Below are 19,760 nucleotides of genomic sequence, written 5' to 3' on the forward strand. Positions count from 1 at the left end.
CTTCCTTTGTTTATTTATTTTATTTTATTTGAGATGGGAGTATTATCTTCGTCTTACTAGCTTAGTCTGACGTTGCTTTCTGAAGTTAGGCTACTCGTTGAGTTTACTTCCGCCTGTCAACGCAAGATTGTACTGGTTTGAATATTATGATGTGCCCAGTGGCATGGTTCGCTCTTTTTCACTGTTCTACTTATGAAACTCCGTATGACATTTGCCTTTAACATTGTTAGATATGGCCGAAGTTTGCCCTCGCGACAGATCATGTTCGGTTGAAAATTCAATTGCCAGTTTTATTTCTTTATTCTTTTTTCCCCCCAGCTGCGCTTATAACGCCACTTTCCTTTCAAGTAGGATCTTCCGGGCCGCTCCCCGACACGATGAAAACAACATGAAAGAAAATGTTCCTTTTATAGAATCAAGGAATCGGCGCATACCCTCCACTACGCTGAACCGCGTTAAGAAAATGGCTCAGAGCGTAATATATTCTGACGTGTCCTTAGATTTCGCGTGCGAAACTGTCATGCATCGTTGAGTGATGGCTAAAGAAATTTTATGAAAGTGTTTTTCGGGAACCACCACAGTGATGCAACGGGTAATGCAAATCACTTGCTGCGGAGAAAGGTTTTCTTGCGCAGTTCGGTGGGAATATTGAGTTCCCTATCGAGAGGAGTCCCGTATTATATATTACTGCGTCAAGTTTGAAAAGCGCTGTAGCTCAAAACTTTGTGAATTGTTCACTAGGTTAGGAACAGTTCCACCGCAGCCCAGCGTCGATACTTTTTTCTTTCTTTTCGTTTGTTCGTTGTCGTGGTGTTCGAATCTGGCGCTGCTCACTTCACCCGGAGCTCAAGTTTCTGTGCACGCGCCCCAGATGGCGCAACGTCCCTGCGCTTTCGCGATGTCTTTTTTTCTAGCCCGCCAGCTTCGTTCTCAGTAGCCCCCCCACCTTCCCCCCTACCGCCGCCCACTGCGTCCATCTCGGCTTAGATCCACTGCGGCGTAAGGTTTTAGCCTCTCAGACGGCGGTCGTGCTGCTGCGGTACACGCGAAGCTTGCACCTTTGTTTCATCCAGTGCGTGACATTCGACCAGTGTGCAGCGGCGGCGGCGACAGCCGATCTCGGCTTTCCCACATAGATCGTCGGCGCTGTGCTTTCGGTGCGCGCCGCTTTCGCGAGCAAGCCTGCTACAACGAGTTGTGAAAGCAAGTGCGCCCCGTGTGTGTGTGCCACGGGCTCCGGCCAGCAGCCCGCGTCGCTGCCTTGGGACACGATGCTGGGCGGTCGATCGCCGCAACGCCACCGAGCCAGGCACTAAACTGTCCGCCGCCGCGTGCTGTTGCTTGGCGCGCTAGCGTGCCGCCCTTTCACGCCCTGCGCCAGTGGACTTCGGCCGCCGTCTGCTGCTGCTGCTGCTGCACAGCCCGAAGCCGTGTGCAGCGGTCTCGCCATGAAGAAGCTCGCCAAGGCGCCCTCGTCGCGGTCACTGCCGCGCGCGGACGGCATCTTCTCGAAGATGCGCCGCCTCCGCAGCCACACGCTTCCCTCGCGGCTCACCCAGGTGGCAACGACCAAGCGAGTTGCCATTGCGGTGAGCAAATACCGTTACCGTATACGCGCGCGTGCTATCCTCTCGGCGGGCGCCCGACGCACGCCTTCGCGGGCAGCAGCACGCTCGGGGAAGAGGGCCCGCTCTGTTGACGGATGCTGTGTGTTTACGTTGTACGCCCGAGCGAGCGAGCTTCGGCCTGCTGATGCGTGCGGCTGCGTCTCATTTGGTGAGGCTCTCTTCCGCTTGATTTGGCAGCGACTCTGAGCGCTTGCCGGCGGTGGTGTGTATTGGTGAAAAGCCCCGGAGCTCCACACCTTTTCTTCACAAGTGACATGATTCCATCTCCTGCGCTGTAGTTATCGTTTACTAAGCTGCTCCAACTGGCCTATGCTATGAAACCACCACCTCTTATTTTTTTTTTTTTTCTTGACAGTCTGAGCATATTTATCTCTGATGCAACGTTTGGAGCTCCTGGCGTGCTACCACTAAACGCGTATAAAACGGCGTTCGTTGGGTGAAAAATGAATTACACTTTTAGCAGCACGTGTAATGCATTGCTGATTACCTCGCTATATATTGGGCGCCCCTTCTTTTGTACCTTTTGAAACAAAACTTTTCGCTTGGGCTGAATTACAGCCTATTGAATGGCGGTGGTAACGATACTCCAGCGGTTGGCTTATGCTTCGTATGCATAATCGGTCAAGTTTTCTATACGTAACACAGCTGTCAATTGGCCACTTCTCGATTTTCGTTTTGCTCTATCGACGTTATAAGCTTCTAAGCGCGCTTGAAGAAGCTTACGTGATTGCGACGTGAATTTCTCATCGTTTTAATGTGCTTGGGAGCACGGTGCTTGAGAGTTGCGTGTAGCAGCGGTCAATCTATATCGATTTAAGCTCGACTGCCAGCGCTGCAGGCATATTGATCATTGTCAAAAACAAATATTGCTGCAATTCGTGCAACATCAGCAACCCCAGACACTGTCTAATAAAGATTCATCATCCTGTCGACACTTTTGCTCGCTTCCAAAAATGCGCGAACTTTGTTGTTAATCCACAACGTGTCGAATCCTAGAATATGGTTTGCGATCGAATGACTGCTGCAACAGCTCGTTGCATTTGACAACGCTGTTTCAACGAGGGCTGCAATAAAACGTCATGCGCGCGGTGTTCGAACAAGGAGCATTGCATCGCGCTATATTTACTTATTGTAAGTGTACAGGCAGTTATCGTTTCTGAGATAAGAGTTCAGGACACGGTGGTTCAGGGGTCAGGATCGATCGCGTGTTTATGTTCATAACTCGTAACGTTGCCGGCGAGTTTGGTTCGTTGCCCTGCACGGTTGAAAACCGAGGAGCACTCGTTAATCAACCGACAGTTTATTAAGTACTCAAGCAACAAGGCCAACCTTGTCACAAGCATCGTCCCATATCAGTCCGTGGGATTCTTCATTCGGCGTCAAACATTGCCTCGTCGAGTTTCGTCACGTGTTGTGTAGCTCGGCTGGTGCCCGGGCCTCACCCAGACAAGCAGCTGGCGGCGTACACGAGCCGGCCATGTCTCGATATATAGCGCCCGCATATACAGCGTGTTGTTATGACAACCCAGCGGCAGTTTGGACCCATCTGCTGCTTGTTGCGCAAGTGAAGGGCTACGATGCGCGCGTGGGACTCTTGGTCGCACGGCGGCGGCCTTCGGAGGCTGAAGTTCCGAGTCTCGCTGGCGTTCGTTCGATCCGGCGTCGTATCTGGCACGTCGTGGGCGCGCGGCACTCGCGGCCATCGATCGCGCCGTTCGCGGTGGCGGCAGTGCCCTTGGGTCGACACCCGATCTCGGCGAAGCGCGGGCGCTCGCTCGCATGCCCGTCCCCGCGCGCCGAGTCTGACAAACAGATCGTTATGCGCGGAGGCCGCGGACTATGCTGCTGTTGCTTCCACGTTCCGCAAGCCGTTTCGTCCATCTGCGGACAGCGGTGTACGTGGGGAGTTTTTGGCGGACACGTGCCGTCGCGGTTATTCGCTGCGCTCTGGCTTTCGAAGTATCGGCTTCTGTGCGAGAAGCTGAAATGACGTTTATTTTATATCATGCGCTTTAACAGTGGCGCCTTCGTTTCTTTATTTTTCTCTTTTCTTTCTTTCCCGCGATCTGGTCGCTGGTTGTGCCAGCTGTTCTGTACAGTCGTTAGACATAGCAGCCAAACGATATCCCGAAACGACGTATTTGGTGAGCGAGTACACGACTGCTGCTGGTTTTGCTTTGCCCTTTTTTCAGCGTATTGGGAGGCTTCACCGGAAAACAAGGCGGGGCGTTAGTATAGTACCGGCCGCGTCTGGATCGGTTTTCCCGTTGCTGCCATGCGTCGAATCGGAATGTCGATCGGTCGGGGTAGTTGTGTTATTATGCTGCGCTGAAATGCCTACTGGATCGAAACCACCGCTTGTTGCAGCGCAATCGAACTCGGAAAAGAAATTTATGCCCAGTAAGTTGTTACTTCTCAACGAAGCTTTAATCATAATGGGCGAGCGCAAAGGTGGTAGCGAGGCTGCCAGATCAGACGATACCCACGTCGACGTGCACTCGAAATTGCTCATCTTCGATAATTCTGCTCCGCCATGACTGTCACAGGTGGCAGATAAATTAAAGGTTAAGCGATTGCCGAATTTAAACAAAGAAATAGAGGAAGCATCAGAAGCATGCGTCTTATTTGGAGCTCTTTTTCTCCTTATTTTTCGGCAGCAGTGCGACACAATCAGGAATATGCAAATGAAGGAAAGATAAGCGAAAAAGGAAACTATAGCCGGGATCAAGGCTTCGAGGGTGTTATGAACGTTCATTGCAGTCAGGCCAACCAGGCATGGCGACGGTCGAGTTGACGATATCTGAACTGCGTCATGGCTGCTTTAGGGTATCTTTGCCGGCGTTATTTCCGACGTGCGAAATGGTCTGGAGGACGAAGACAGTGAAATCCTTGTAGTATAGAATATTTTTTATCTGTAGGTGATTCCAGTCCACTTGCGACAACTGTAAGCGCGACCTTCGAACTGGAGAACCTAAGGTAACTGGAGAAGCGTAGCGTTCATTTCGTCCACTCCGTTGAGCCGAGTAGGAGCGGCCAGGCTTGGCAGAACGGACAAACGCTCCTCAGGCCTTCTGCCTAATCAGCTGTTCAAGCTTTAATCGAGTACTGTTACCGCCTAGACTTCACTTTCTGCTTCAAATGGTTGTATTGTCGTAGCCACGCGCTATCGTGATGTCAAGTTGCCAAACTTTGTCCCTGCGTGCATGCGTAGCTCGCGTTGAGGCGTTCATCGAAGCTTGCTTCTCCGCAAGAAGGGGTGTCATGAGGAGAAGCTCGCTTCACTCCGTCCGCGTTTCAGAATACCCATTTCAGTGCACTTGTAAGTGCACCATGCGGACATCATGCGGACTCCGTCGAGGCTACAGTGCTAGTTCCTTTCAGAGCCGTGTGCAAGCGCGTATGGATGTGCGCGGGCTTGCTGTCGTTTGTGTGTGCACGTCTATTGGGTTTGTGTGCGTGTGTATGTGTGCGTCCGTGCGTGCGTGGGCTGAAACTTTTCACATTTCCTTTCCTTAGATCCTTGTGCATAAAGTGAATGATATTTTGCTGCCAACAATCGGTGCCTTCGTACCGGGCACTAGAGTTGAGCATTCCGAGTCAGGTCCTTGCTGCTGCACAACTGTATACCATATTGTAAATGTTCCCACTTGTGCGACAAATTGCTTTTCACCGAATAATATTTATGTGGTAATGAGTATTCATTGTCTCCGGTGATGTTTTCTTCTACTAATTGAAGCCTTAGCTTCATGCGTATACGCTTGTTAGTTGTTCTGACATCCAGTCACATCACTGAATAATATCTAATTAGTCTTATCTTAGTGTCGTGTCCCTAAGCGCAGACTGTACTGTGAAGTCTCGGCGTTGCGAAATACTAATAATACGAGCTGTGTACTTGTGTCCGTTTTTGTTCACTTTGTCACGGAGATGGGGCTGTCATCATTTAATTGCTGACATATGCTGCTTCTTGTCTTTACAGCTTCCTCATGCGGACTCCCTCTGTGATAAGATAGACATCGAGGATTTGGGTGAGTCAAGACCAACATTAATTCACTAGTCAGCTGCTACACTGCTGGCAGCGTATCTCTTTTTTCACCAAATGAACCAGAATTAGTTTTGAAAGAATAGTTTGCCAATCTAAACTCAGTATTAGTCTTTAGTGTCCCTTTAGGTGGGCGCTAAGGCCCAGTATAACCTCACATTGCCTGAAAATAGCCCAAGAACACGCCGCCCTTAATAGTATTTCTGCCGGTAAACATCGCGAAACAATTTTCCGCCAAGTTCGCATCCCGGCCGGATCATCCGATTATGGTGATAACATAGACGGGGCTCTCTCGGACCATTGACGAAGCGGGAAAAGGAGGAATATAATTGGAAAGGAAATCGGTAATATTATTCTTGCCCGTGACTCTGATATGTTTAAAGCCAACCTGCCTAAGGCATTTGAGCCTGATATTGCAAAATGCAATAAGAGGAAGTTTTACCTTGGGAGCTCCTATCTAAGTACATATGCAAAAGGAGGAATCGTTTTCCCCGGCGTCCACAGCGCCGAATTCGATGAGGTTTGTTGCATCTAAAAGAAAAAGTTAAGATCTACCGATTGTAAGAAGGAGATTTGTATTTATGCCCTCAATTTTTAAAGAAAAGTTATTGAACACCGGGAGAAAAAGAACTCTGTAACTGAGCAATAGAAATAATATCGCAATCAACTGCGCACCTTTTGGAGACATCTAAGGCTAACCAAAACAGCCTATTGTCATCGCTATGTATTATATCACCGATGTCTAAGTAGGAGTTTTGCAAAACTCTCGTAAATGTTGTAACTATTTCACATCAGCTCTAAACTCGTATATCATATTTTTCCTGCTTCAGATGCTTCAACGCGAGTAGTTTAAAAAGCTACGATATCTGTTTTTGGCACTGAGTTATGAATTTCTTGGTGCTTCAGTTCTATTTTTTTTTTTAAGGTTGAAATTTTTTCGCAATTTTCCAAGGGCCATAAATAATAATTGTGCGATCTACAATCGGTATAATTGAGCTTTTTTTTTTCCTAAAGGCAACAATTTTAATTCATATTGGTGTATGCAACGGTTGTCTAAAAAAAACAAAAAACATTCTTGGGTATTCAATCCATTTGAATAGGAAAATAAGAGTTGGTTGCGAGGTAGTGCATCTTTTTAATTAGTTTAACAAAAAGCAATTCTAGCCAACTTTCAACATGCTTTTGCAAAAGGATGCTCCTTAGTTACGCAGCTGGTTACGGTAATTTACCGTTGTGCATCTTCTCTTTCCAATAACAGCCTAATTGATCTATTTTTTTTTTATTTCAGTAAAGCCTTCTTACGAGGTACGAGTATTTCGCGATAAGTTACTAAAGCTTAAAAGCTAGGTTATTTTCTATAACTATTCGTTTCTTGGGTCTCAGAATACATAACTGATCGCGAACAGTTTGTGGATGTTCGCGAACAAACAAACTTGGCCTTGCTATGTGACATCTGGGGTATTGAATTCTTTATTGTTTATGCTATTGTTGACGTCGTAAAGCCAGGCGTGAATCTGACTATTTGTGGGCAATCTCTCTTTGTTCATCGCTTTGTTCGCGGTACTGAAGCGGGAGACACACACGGAGACCGCGACACGGCAATTGTGCTTGCCTCTGTGTGTCTTTGCGCTTCAATGCCGTGAATATATGAAAACAAACCCGTTTGTACACACTCTTGCGATCTAGCTTTGTTTAATGAAATAACGTACACAATTAAGCAACGAAATTGACCCGGGGACGCATTCTCGAACGATCGCTTTCGGTGATACTATCGCCTTCACGTGACGTAGTGCTCACCCAGCCAATCAGCTCATCTGGTTTTGCTCAATCAACCAATCAGCGCGCGCCGCCTGATGGCCTAGGCGATAGTATCGCCGAAACTGATCGTCTCAGAATATGTCCTCTGAATTACAGCCTCAATAGCATCCTGGACTGGTGCTACGGGGGTGACTTTTAATGTAGAAAAAAAAGTGTTTTTGTTCTTTTCTTCACATCACTCGTAGAGAGCACCACTCTCTTATAAGTAAAAGTTAGGTTCTTTCAGCACTTGAAGAAATTACTAACTACAAATACTTAAAAGCCGCTTTGACAACCCCTGTCCTGGAACATTCACGTTGATAACACTAGTTCCTCCGTGTTTCGCAAACTGTGTTTCTGAAGATATGAAAACTTAAAAAAAAAAAAAAGAGATCCTCCGAATGTTAAACATCTTATTTTTGTTTTATTAAACCCAAGCTCAAAAGAGCCTGTTTTGCCCGGGGCCTCTATACTCAGTGTAACATAAACAGCCTTGAACGAATCCTGGCTGATGCATAACAAGCTTTCGTTTCTGTGTTATGCATTGCACAACATAAACAGTCGATTGAACTATCAAAAAAAAAAAAAAAAAAACTACACAAAACTTACTCTTCAGTACTTTTAACGATAGGTCGTGTTCAAAGGCATGGCCTTTGAGATTTGTTTGTTTTTCTGAGACTCCGAGAAAGCCGTAGCTGCAGGTGTGATATAAACAACACGTTTATAGCTTTATTGATCGTAAGCTCCGCGCACTTACGAATAACTTGCTGTCGCTTTGTGGCTTCACGTTAAATAGTCACGTGGCAATGCGAGGCACTTTCCTATTGTCGAAAAACATTGGCGTCTCTCGGGCACTGTGTGTTTTGTAGCGCGAATTAAGGCCCACAAACAGGTGCAGAATAATTTGAGGAGCGCGGAGCTTTTTGGTAATTCTTGCGTTCTCGCCGACTATATAACGAAATCTAATAACATTCTGTTGCTTGCTTTACGCGGAAGAAAAATACGACTGGAATTTCTCTCCTAACTAATAACAAACTAGCACTCGACCCCGCAGTGTTATAATGGCACTGACGAAGCACAATCGGTACAACTGTCAAAATGCTCGAACCTCCTACTTTGCCCCAAGTAAGATATTAGCAGCCCCCCCCCCCCCTTCCTTTTTTTTTCTTTCTCCCTGTGCATCATTGCGGATTCAAATTAAGTTGGCATTTTCGAACTTTTTCTTGTCGAACGTTTTTTGCATTGTTTAGTTTAATTCCCCCCCCCCCCCCTGCATGGACCCCGAGTCCGCTGTAGTATTAAATAATCTTCCTGTATCATTATATTATTTCTGCCAGTCAAATTTCTTATCTGACATTAACAATTTCCGCTTGAGCAGCTTCTAATTTCGATATGTTATTTTGCTGAGGCTGTCTTTCTGCTTCCTTTTGGGTACTCTGCCTCGATCCGGAAAAGCCCAGAGAAGCTCATGCAGTGATGCAACAGAAGTGGCCAAATGTTGCGGAAAATAAAAGCATATGGGAAAGAAAATCGGCAGATGTGATCTATTATATATTGTTAGGGCAGCCGCAACGTCGTGTAGCGTCATGATAAGTGCCAGCGTAAATTCAGAAGAAAATTCGACATATAGTCGCAAAGGTTTTTTAGATGTCTTGAAGCAGTCTGTGTCGCGACGTATTGTAGACGTCTTGCAACAAATGTATTTAAAATTTCTACAAACCGTCCTGATTCATAAATCTAGGTGAATTAATTTCCCGCGTTTTTCGTGGTTTATTGTTGCTTTGGATTCTTGTACCGTGAAACGGGCTAAAGTTAATAGCAGTGTCATATCGTAACACGTCATTTATCAGGTAATGTTCACCACAGCTGAATAGAATAGTGATTACATCGCAGAAATATCTCTTTGGGAAGTTTGCTAAAGGAAAACAAGATGTTGCACTGCAACAGCAAAAAAAAAAAAAAAAAAAACATAATAATAAATGCTTTAAAGCCTTGCTGCCCATGCCCGTTGTATTCAGCTCTGGCTATACGATTGCATTTTTATTCTTTTGGATCAGGAACGCCAACTGAAACCAGTGAAGCAACAACGTGGCAAACAGTAAAATGAAGTAAAACAAGAAGGTCATCTTTCAGTAGCGTACTCGAAGGTTTAATTTGCGAGCTTTATGCCTACGGCCTATCGTGCCGCCGCTGTGATGTGCGCTGTATAGGAAGGGCAGTAAAAACATATATCATATGCGTGTAGATGATGGCACGAGATATATGCAGGGTGTTTCAGCGAACACTTTCAAAATTTATTTAAGGTTGCCTGTAGCAGATAGCTCAATTCTAGTTAATGAGCTGGTCTACTCGAAGAGGCGGACATTACTTGTACAAAAAATTGAAATGCATAATCGACTTATCAAGAAAAATTCACTAATTAAGCTTTTAACTCATTACCTGATGGCCCATATTGCAGTTGACAAATTGTAGCCGTGGAGTTCGCAGAACGGATCCACTTGGAATTAATTCTCAGGATGACCCCAGTTTCGAGATATTAATTCCCGAACTTTGCGGAGAAATGCATTGGCGTTCCAATTAATTTTGGGCTTCAATACATAATGCGACGTTTTGTTAAGAAACTAGCTAGAACGCCAATGCATTTCTCCGCAAAGTTCGGGAATTAATATCTCGAAACTGGTGTCATCCTGAGAATTAATTCCAAGTGGATCCGTTCTGCGAACTCCACGGCTACAATTTGTCAACTGCAATATGGGCCATCAGGTAATTAGTTAAAAACTTAATTAGTGAATTTTTTTTAATTATTCGATTATGCATTGCAACTTCTTGTGCAAGTAATGTCCGCCTCTTCGAGTAGACCAGCTCATGAACTAGAATTGTGCTATCAGCCACAGGCAACCTTTAAGAATTTTTGAAAGTGTTCGCTGAAACACCCTGTATATACACACATTTTGTTCTGGTGTTTTTCAGTTTTAGAAGTGTCAATCAGTCTCTGCAATCCATTCAAGGGAATTCAAAATGTCCGTTGAAAATTATCGTCTCTGTGTAGTACTTGGGTGACAGTTTACAAGTGCGCTGTACTATGTGGCAGAAATTGAGTTGGCATAGAAAGAACAAAAATCTGCCTAATCTGCATTTTTATGACAGGTATTTTGTTTGAAGTTGTTATGGTGCAGGCATACTTTGTCTGCACTTAATTAGCTGACGCTTTTTTTTTCTCTCTCTCTCTTTCTTGTGCTGCAGGTGAAGATGAAAACATGCTGTTTGTAAAGTTTTTCAAGTATTACCGCTGCTACGATCTCATTCCTGTCAGTGCCAAACTTGTTGTTTTCGACACGGAACTGCTGGTAAGTTAGACTGGCTTCTTGTTTCCTTTATTTTTTTTTTCTGATACAAGATTTCTTATCCACGAATTTTGTCGCTGTTTTCTGGCTTAGCTCGTGCTACTTTTTAATATGAACCAACCTGTAGCGAGACCGTGTAATGTCACATGTGAGCTGGTCACAGTGAGACATGCTTCCTGCCGTTACACGTGTGCCTACACATGGCCTACATCTAACTGCGGCTCTGCAATGAATTTTCAAATACAACTGTCGACCTGGTTTCATGGCACGTGTCTTGGTGTTTAGTTGAAGCCCGATTTTAAACCTTTAACCAAGAACGTCGTTACGTTAATGTATTCGCGAAATGTTTATTTCGTTTTGTTTTAGCAGCCTAAACAAGTAGTAATACCTTTGACCCAGTAAAAGATTGGGTAAAACGTCGTGATTTAGGGCATTCGTGTAAAATTTCAAAATTTTAGAACGGATTATGCGTGGAATCAATGCTCACCAGCGCCGCCACGGTGCGGGGCCGCCGGTGTCTAATGCGGTGCAAGATTTCTTCCATCGATGCTTTGGTTGACGCACCGAACTAAACGAAATGTTTTCTGGTTATGTAAACGCTTCGTCGCTCGCAGCGTGTGCCGTTTCGACTCGACGCGATGAATACGCGTAGAGAGCAGCGTATTCTGCTCTTATTTCGAATAAGGTGTCATAAACTGTTATTATTCGTTCCGAACACCAAATCCATTGAGTATCCGCTGCCGCGGAGCGCGCATCCCCGTGGACGGGACTCGACAGGCAGTGTACGCGCGGCGATCTATATAGTGCAACGCTCGTGGCGTTTTTTTCTTGTCGCTGCATTAGAAACGGACGAATAGTATGTGAAAACACGTACGTCAGCCCGCGTGATGACGTCAGCGCACCGCGCGCCATTCGCCACGCCGCCGTAAAACGCCCGTCACCGATGTCAGCCGCAAAAGTCAACGCGCGACAAACCACCGCTAGATTCCGCTGCCGCCTGTCAGTTCGCGGAAGTGCGTGTCGGCTTCCGCTTTCGTGTTTCTTCTGATTGCCTCTCGGGCATGAAAGGAACGTGACCAGCGCGGGCCCACATGCCCGCAGATGGCGTAGCGATGCGTTTTTCGCTAAAGCCCCTCAATAATGTTTTTATTGAGGGGCTTTATTTTTCGCACCACTTCCGCGTAGGTCGCTGTCACGGAACATGCCGAATTCTCGGTGTGCCACGCATGAGCAGGGACTTCGTTGCATCGAAGCTGGACTTCGTTGGGACTTCGTTGATCTAGCTGAAGAGATTTAAATATGCACAGTCTGCTGTTCGGGAAATCCGAAAATTTCGTTAAATCGAGATTTCCTTTAGACCGAATTTCGTTAAATGGAGGTTTTGAGGGTCGTTTCCCATCAGCTGTTAAATAGTCACGTCGAGCTTGGAGGGAATCATTCCAACTCAAGCCGCAACTTCATGGGTCATTTCTTAAGACTTATATTAGCTTCAGGTCACCTGACATCGTGCAGACCAGCATTTTCGAAGTTCTGTGGCACTTAGTGTGATGCAGTTTAGACATTTGCTGGTGCTTTACCAGACTATGATTTAAACCTTTTAGAGGTATTTTTTTTTTTTTTTTGAGAAATACGTCCCCTTAGAGTCAATATATATTGCAGTTTTAAATTCTTTGGATTGACTTATTTCGAGAAAGAAAGTAAGTAATATTTGCTGACATGCTGACATTAAATTATAAAATTTTATGTGTGCAATATGATGGCCTCAAAAAACAAGCAACAGTGCAAAGAGCGGTACGTGCGGACTGAGACAGACGAAGAGCTTCAGACTTCGTCTGTGCCAGTCTGCACGTCCCGTTTCTTGGTGCTGTTACTTTTTTTTTTCTTTTTGCATGTACCAACCGGTCCACATCAGCACTTTATAACAGTATTATGCGTTGTTTATTTGCCAATACATGGATAAACTAGCATAAATGCAAATTTTTTACAAATGTAGTAAAATTCACTAAACTTACTTTTATAGATTAAATATAAGTTTGTCGCAAGTAGGGCTAGTATATTGTAACATTTCATTTTCCATTTTTACCATGCGTCATGCCGATATGATAATTCCAGCAAAAACTGCAATTCTGCGGCCTCCGATCCACGTGCGAACCAATGACCAAGTGTGTGCGAGAAATATAAAACTTGGAGGACGTTTAAGCTTCGCCTTTAAGAGTAGAACGCGATAGTGTTATCGGGCCCCGTTCGCATCGCATCATTCACATACGGCAAGTAGGCTTCATTCACTGCAACACTGAACATGAGAAAGCCAGCTTACACCGATCCCCTTAAAGTCGGCTTCACTTTTAAACTGAAATGTATTGCTGGAAAAACGTTTTTCCAGGGGCAATATAGGTGGTCTTATATTAAAATGTGAAAGCCCTAGCAGCTTTTTTTTATTATTTTATTAATTGTTTGCTATTGCCCCGACACGCGCACGTCCGGTAGAAATGTTCAATGCTCGTACATTCAAATTACAATCCGATGTCGAATCCGACGCCGAATGATAAAGTCGTACTTTAACATTTTTCTGACGGATTTCACTGTGAGAAATTAAATTTTTTTCACCAAAACCTTGCACCACGTGGAGGGCCTGCGCGGTCGATGTGGTTGGATGATTTTCTCTGCCACCCACGATCACACGCCGGTTGCCGACACCGGATTTTCTGCGACACAGAGCCCTAACGCTATCGCGTTAAAAGTCTAGCGTTAGAGAAAACGATTGCTTCACTATATGTGCGTGTCCTATAAAGTCGTTCTTTTCATTTTCAGGTAAAGAAAGCCTTCTTTGCCCTTGTGAGCAATGGTGTGAGAGCAGCTCCTCTCTGGGACAGCGCCAAGCAGGAGTTTATTGGTGGGTCTCTTGTTCTGATATTTCAGAAAGCTTTAGAATAAGCATAAAAAAATTGTACACATATATAGTAAATAAATAAAGCACTATCTCATGTATCTTCCATGAGAATGCTGTAATAATTAGAACAAAATTGTCAGACATCTGCTGTCTTATTCACTCTGCTGCACACTAAGTGTGCTAGGCGAGCTTCTTTATGTACCCTCTATGAATCAATGTCGGGATTATGTGGTTAACATTCTTTTTGTTTGTTTGAATGTGTGCAATGACTTCATCCCTGTAGTCTTCGGCGGTGTGGAGAGTTCTGTTTTGCAGTAGCAGTGGCAGAGTTGGTCTTGCTTGTGCCTTTGTTTACAGCCATTTTGTCTAATCAATCATTGTTGAACAACAATTGGGCCCTTAAGGCGAAGTAATGTCCATGGTTGGGCGAATTGGTATTGCATGATCCAAAAATGTAACAGTGCAACTTTAGACAAGGGCAAAAATTGTCACTTTTCTCCTAAGGCAAAGCATTGACAGCAGGAGCAAGGTTTAGTGTTGCGCTCTAGTTCCTCACACCATGTTCTAACAATATGCAGAGGCGACATGGTGCAACGCAGCACACGAGACAACTGCCGCTGCATTTGTAGCTGGAACAGGGCTCTTGAAGATACGCTTGTCACGATGGTGGCGCAATGAGGAATGCCAGCAGTGGCATTACAGTGTTGCACCTCGGTGGTGCACAAGCTGATACCAAAGTAAAATCATCGGTGTTCGTCAGCACCCAATGAAAGGATTACATATGCTTCACTTGACAGTTAATATCTGTTTTGCTCGGACCAGTGTATGCACCACGGTGTAGTATGCGTGCACACAGCTCCTTAGCAGCAGTGAGAGCCAGAATTCTGCCCTGGCTCTAGCAGAGCTGACTGAGCAGAGCCTATGCTGCACTCATTTGGCTTCATCGTTTTTGCAGCCAAACGCACTGTGCATCTCTGGAGGACATTTAACCCACCGCGCGGAAGGCGCGCATCCGCTGTCACTACCAGGACAATACAACGACGGCAGTGGCAGCATTAGTGGGCCTCGAGTGCCCGTATAATTGGTATTGCAATAAAACTGAAGAGCAGACAAAGACAAGCACTGTCTTCATCTGCTGTTTGGCTTTTGTTCTTATCTCAAGTCACGCTATGTACATTTTGGATTTTCTATACCGATCCCTTACTGTCCGCCTCAAGAGAGTGTCCTTATCTCAGTCATGGGCTTCCTTTGTGCAGGGCCCACATTAGCCCTGTAATGCCCAACGAATCATATATGCTACACTGTTTAGATACCTCAAAGTTGTGAATTAAGCATGGGAAACGTCCCACATAGCCTACAGTAGTGTTTTTGATACATCGGAGATAGTTTTCAGCTGGGCATAATTCAGCAAGCTACCAATTTCTTCTAGTCTTCTTCCAGCATGGTAGGACATCTTGCAGCTTTACTCTCCCAACACATAAGAGGCTTGTAAAAAGTTTTGTCTATTCCATTGGGTTTCATCTGTGTCATTATATTGCTTGCATTTCTCAGCTTCTACACTTAAGTACATAAAGATGTGCCTCGCAATTTTATCGGGCTTGTTACTCTATTTGCGCACTTGGGTGAACGTTGCATTTCAATATACATTAAGCCAAAACAATTAGACATGAACTGCTGCTTTACGTTAATGTTTGAAAATTGTACAAATAGAAGAGAACTGTGGTGACGCTTAGCTAGGTTTTCATCCTAGTTAACCTTGTTTTCACTTGCACAAGATATTTTTTGACTGATGCATTTCCAGAGCTTTGGAAGAAACAGAAAAAATCAGAGTGAAAGAGAACAGGACAGCGAATATTTTATAGAAGTTATGGCTGTATTTTAGATACGCCTGTACTGCTGCAGCAAAATGGTTAGAATTAAGACGAGAACTGAACAAGTTAGAATGAAATATAACATAATCGAACAGTTGCATCATCACCAAATTTAGACCAAGAACACAGCAAAAAGTTATAGTATGATTCTGAATAGCATCTCTTCACTATTAAGTAACTAATCAATTTGTATGGTTCAGGCATTATCTACAAGCAGCACATTATTCAGACAACACTATGTGTAGCTTGTTCTTGTAAATCGCATTTTTCTCATTTTGTGTGCAGGGATGCTGACTATCACTGACTTTATATACATTCTGAGGAACTACTACAAGTCTCCTTTGGTGAGCTCTTTGAACCTGTTTTGACACTTATTCCTCTATTCTGAATACTTTGGAGCCTAACACTTGTTGTTTACTGCAGGTGCGAATGGATGAACTGGAGGAACAGAAGATCAAAGCATGGAGAAGTGAGTCTTGTTAGCAAGTTTTGCTTTTCCACCTTTTTAAATGAAAAAATCCACATGTTTTAGTGGAACATAGAAGTGTACATGAGCATTTCCTTGTTGCAGCTAGTTCTTTCACTGCACTTATTGCTTGCAAGTTTAAAAGTTGCTGTTGTTTTTTTTTTTTTTTTTTTTTCTTTTTTTCCTGCAGAAGTCCTCAATGACACCTCAAGACCATTGGTGCACATTGGACCTGATGCAAGGTGCGTTTCTGACACACTAATTAGCTGAAATTACTGCACATTCCCAGACGGCTAAAACCCGACTAACGTGTCTTATTTGGATGTAGTTTGCTTTATCAAAGCATGTTGATAATGTACTCTGAGAGAAGGTGCAGTGACCTTAATAGTCATTGCAAGTGAGGCACCAATAGCAACAGTATTGTTGTAGATCAGTTATTATATTTTGACAGTTATTGTGATGCAATTTTTTTTAATCAGTCGTTTATTGGATGGTTGAAACGGAGCTCATATAATTAGTTCATTTTGCTTACAATTTAGCATGAGGTGGTCCTAAGGTTTTAGTTTTATAGAGAGAAGTTTGCTTCCTGATGCTCTGTTCTATTTTCCTAAGTAATTAGCATCAGTTAGTGCTTATTGAGACAGCAGATGGCAGAAGCCTCCCTCATACACTTTGAGACAAAGCCAAGTGGAACAGCAGTGTAATCGTGGTAGATTTTGGCGCAAACATATTTGAGGTAGTGCTATATACTAACAGGATTTTGTATTAATGGGTGTACTTCAAGCACTGGCAGGTGTCAGTTCTGTAAATGGTATGTGTGTCCTAATGTAAGGGATGTCTGAATAATTAAATTTTCTAATCGAATGAGTATTTGGGGAAAATGATTTTTGAATATGAAATACCAAATATTTGCTTATTTCCAAACTAAGTGGAATATAAAGTCTGCTTTGGCATTCATCTGTTAAAAAAGATTTATTACATGATTTGATATGTACATATAATACTGTTCACAACTGGACGTCCGATCAACTGAAGAGCTTGTAAACTATAAAACTCCTTTAAATTATGTGGTGCACCATGACAATGACAGTAATGAAACGACAACAGTCCATCACCATATGCGCCTAAAGTGTTGTGTTCATTGAAGGGCCCAATTGTAACACAACACTGCACATTCTTTAAAGAGATGCAGCTGGGGTGAGATTGGCCAATAGAATTTGATTTGCCTTAATTGAGACAAATTCATCAGCTCCCTAAAGGCAAGGAAGTTATTGTGCAGTAGTTCTCTGAGGAACTGGTGCCTCTTTCCACCATTCACCGCTGTCCTGCACCTTAATCATTCTGAACTGTCCCCACTTGCATTGAGTCTTTTTTCCCTGAGACTCTAATAATTAGTATTTCTTAAATTCGAACGGAAACAGCAATTTCCAATAGTGAATTCACAAATCAAATAGCAAATACTATCTGATTCCTACCTGACCCCTATAATTAATGAAAAAGATAGTACAAATTCAATAATTAGCTAATGTACATTGTGATTTCTCGAGAAAGCAGTGTTTGGCTCCACAAGTTATCCACCTAAAGTGGCAGAAGTGCACTATCAGTCACTGTCGATTGTGTTTCATATAAAATGTCACATTTCACTAGTTGCTGAGCTTGTTGGTTCATACTTATTACGGTGTGTTACGATGTGAAACAAAGTGAAATAATCAGACAAAGACAGGAAAGGGTGTCTTTCCTGTCCTTGTCTTACTTTTTTTTTTTTCGTGTCAGAGTGCACCGCAATTAAAACCTGTTTTTATCAGTAAATGATGCCCTATGTTTGGGACATTGTAACATTGGAGAGCTATCTCTGAGAATTGGTATGTCATCGGGGGAGCGATGCTGTTTTTTCCAAGTTGAAGTGTTCTTGTCTATATTTGGCATCATTCCTTGCTCCTGGTTTTCTTTCACAGCTTGTGCGATGCCATCACAACACTTATTCACAACAAGGTGCACCGATTGCCTGTCATTGACCCGCAAACGGGTAACGTACTCTACGTGCTGACACACAAGAGGATCCTGCGTTTTCTCTTCCTTTATGTAAGCAATCGTGAAAAATTGACATGTTTAAGAGCTACTCACCCTTGCCTGATTATAGCATTTACAAACTTATTGTGTAAACTAGAATTGGCCTGGATGTGAATATTTTTGAAACCTTTCATATCTTTTTATTTGATGAAACAGAAGACATTAGGGTTAACGCTGAGAAGTCGAGTTGAGCAGGCTCATAATGTGTAGAACAAATAACTGGTAGTTTATTAGTGTTACAGAATGGGTACCAAGGAAAGGGAAATGTCACCATTGTACCAATATAGTAGTATTATATTGTATTTACGGAGGGCAGAAGAGTGAAAGGAAAAGAAAAGCTGCAGGCATTGTAACCGTCTCAATTTCCAGTGGACACCTGAATTCCCCTGAAGCCAGAGTAACAGAAAGGAGAAAGGAAAAGGGAGAGAACAAAGTTACATGAAATAGGCGTAAAGGAAATAGGAGCTGGGACATAAGTGAAACAAAGTGACATCACTCTACATACTGAAAACGTACGAGAACAAATCGTCAAAACATTAGATGGGGAGATGAGGCTGGAATTTGCTGGCATAGGATGGGTTCGGGTGAAGTCGGGCAAAGTTAGTTTGAGATTTCTAGGAGACACCTTCATCCTGCAGCGGAGTTAGGGCAGGTCACTGCTGATGATTCATCTTTTTGTTCCCGTTTCCTAATCGTCATGTTCGGGGCACCTGTTTTTGTTTCTTGCAGTTCATGTTTTTGTTATTTGTCACCTTTGATTTCTTTGTGACATGTTCTCATAGTGTGATGCTTTTTGTCTTTTCTTTTTATCTTGGATACAGTACTATGAGTTGCCTCATCCCAGCTATCTGGATCAGACACTTCGGGAGCTGAAGATTGGGACTTATGAAAATATTGCCACGGTAATAAAACTGACTGCCTAACCATGGGCGTGTTTTCATAGCAGTGTTCTTGTTGTTCTTGCAGTGTTCTTTTAAATTTTGTTTCATCAGGAGGACAGTAACAGTAATAAAGTTCCCTGATTAATAATTAGTTTTCATAATTGCACAGTACTTTCTTGTCAGTGGTAGCCTTTGTAAGCACTGACCAGCTACTTTTATTTGTGGTAAATGACATTTGAAAAATCTAGACACCTAAAAAGATGGTCAGTTCCAGTAGTTTTGCAATAAACTTCTTAACTTATGGGATTACATTACTCAAAAGTGGGATGTAACTAAATTAAATGCGCATGATGTATGCATCAACTACAGCAAGCCCGAAAGGCCCCTACATGTGAATTGGTGATAGTGACGAGCCCAAGCTGAAATTCACTCCTATTAATTGAAGATAGCTGCTTTGTGTAGGAAGTTGTTTAGTGAACTGTTGAGTTGAATATAGTGCTGCCAAATATTTGTGTGTTTGACTGTTTGACTTAATCTGTGATTTAATCTGTGGATTCTTTTTTCCATTCTATGTTCCCACTATGCAACAGACAAAGCCTAGCACACCACTGATTGTGGCGCTAAATCAGTTCATCAAAAGAAGAGTGTCAGCATTGCCAGTGGTTGATGATCGGGGAAAAGTAGTTGACATCTATGCCAAGTTTGATGTCATTGTAAGTAATGGCCCTCTATGAAGCTTTTGAATTGCCAAGCTATCATCTAGAGAGCCTGTGT

At 43.6% G+C, this 19,760-nt stretch overlaps 1 protein-coding gene across 1 annotated transcript; it reads left to right on the plus strand.

Moving 5' to 3' along the window:
• Positions 1 to 1,004: 1,004 nt before the first annotated feature.
• Positions 1,005 to 19,754, plus strand: LOC119435248 (5'-AMP-activated protein kinase subunit gamma-1-like). Its single transcript, XM_037702162.2, has 10 exons — positions 1,005 to 1,589; positions 5,605 to 5,653; positions 10,708 to 10,811; positions 13,620 to 13,701; positions 15,855 to 15,913; positions 15,993 to 16,038; positions 16,226 to 16,277; positions 17,991 to 18,117; positions 18,927 to 19,007; positions 19,577 to 19,754. Exons 1-10 carry the CDS (start codon positions 1,449 to 1,451, stop codon positions 19,718 to 19,720), a joined length of 885 nt encoding a protein of 294 aa, XP_037558090.1. The 5' UTR covers positions 1,005 to 1,448; the 3' UTR covers positions 19,721 to 19,754.
• Positions 19,755 to 19,760: the final 6 nt, after the last annotated feature.

Source organism: Dermacentor silvarum, unplaced genomic scaffold (assembly GCF_013339745.2).
Source record: "Dermacentor silvarum isolate Dsil-2018 unplaced genomic scaffold, BIME_Dsil_1.4 Seq57, whole genome shotgun sequence".
NCBI lineage: Eukaryota > Metazoa > Arthropoda > Arachnida > Ixodida > Ixodidae > Dermacentor > Dermacentor silvarum.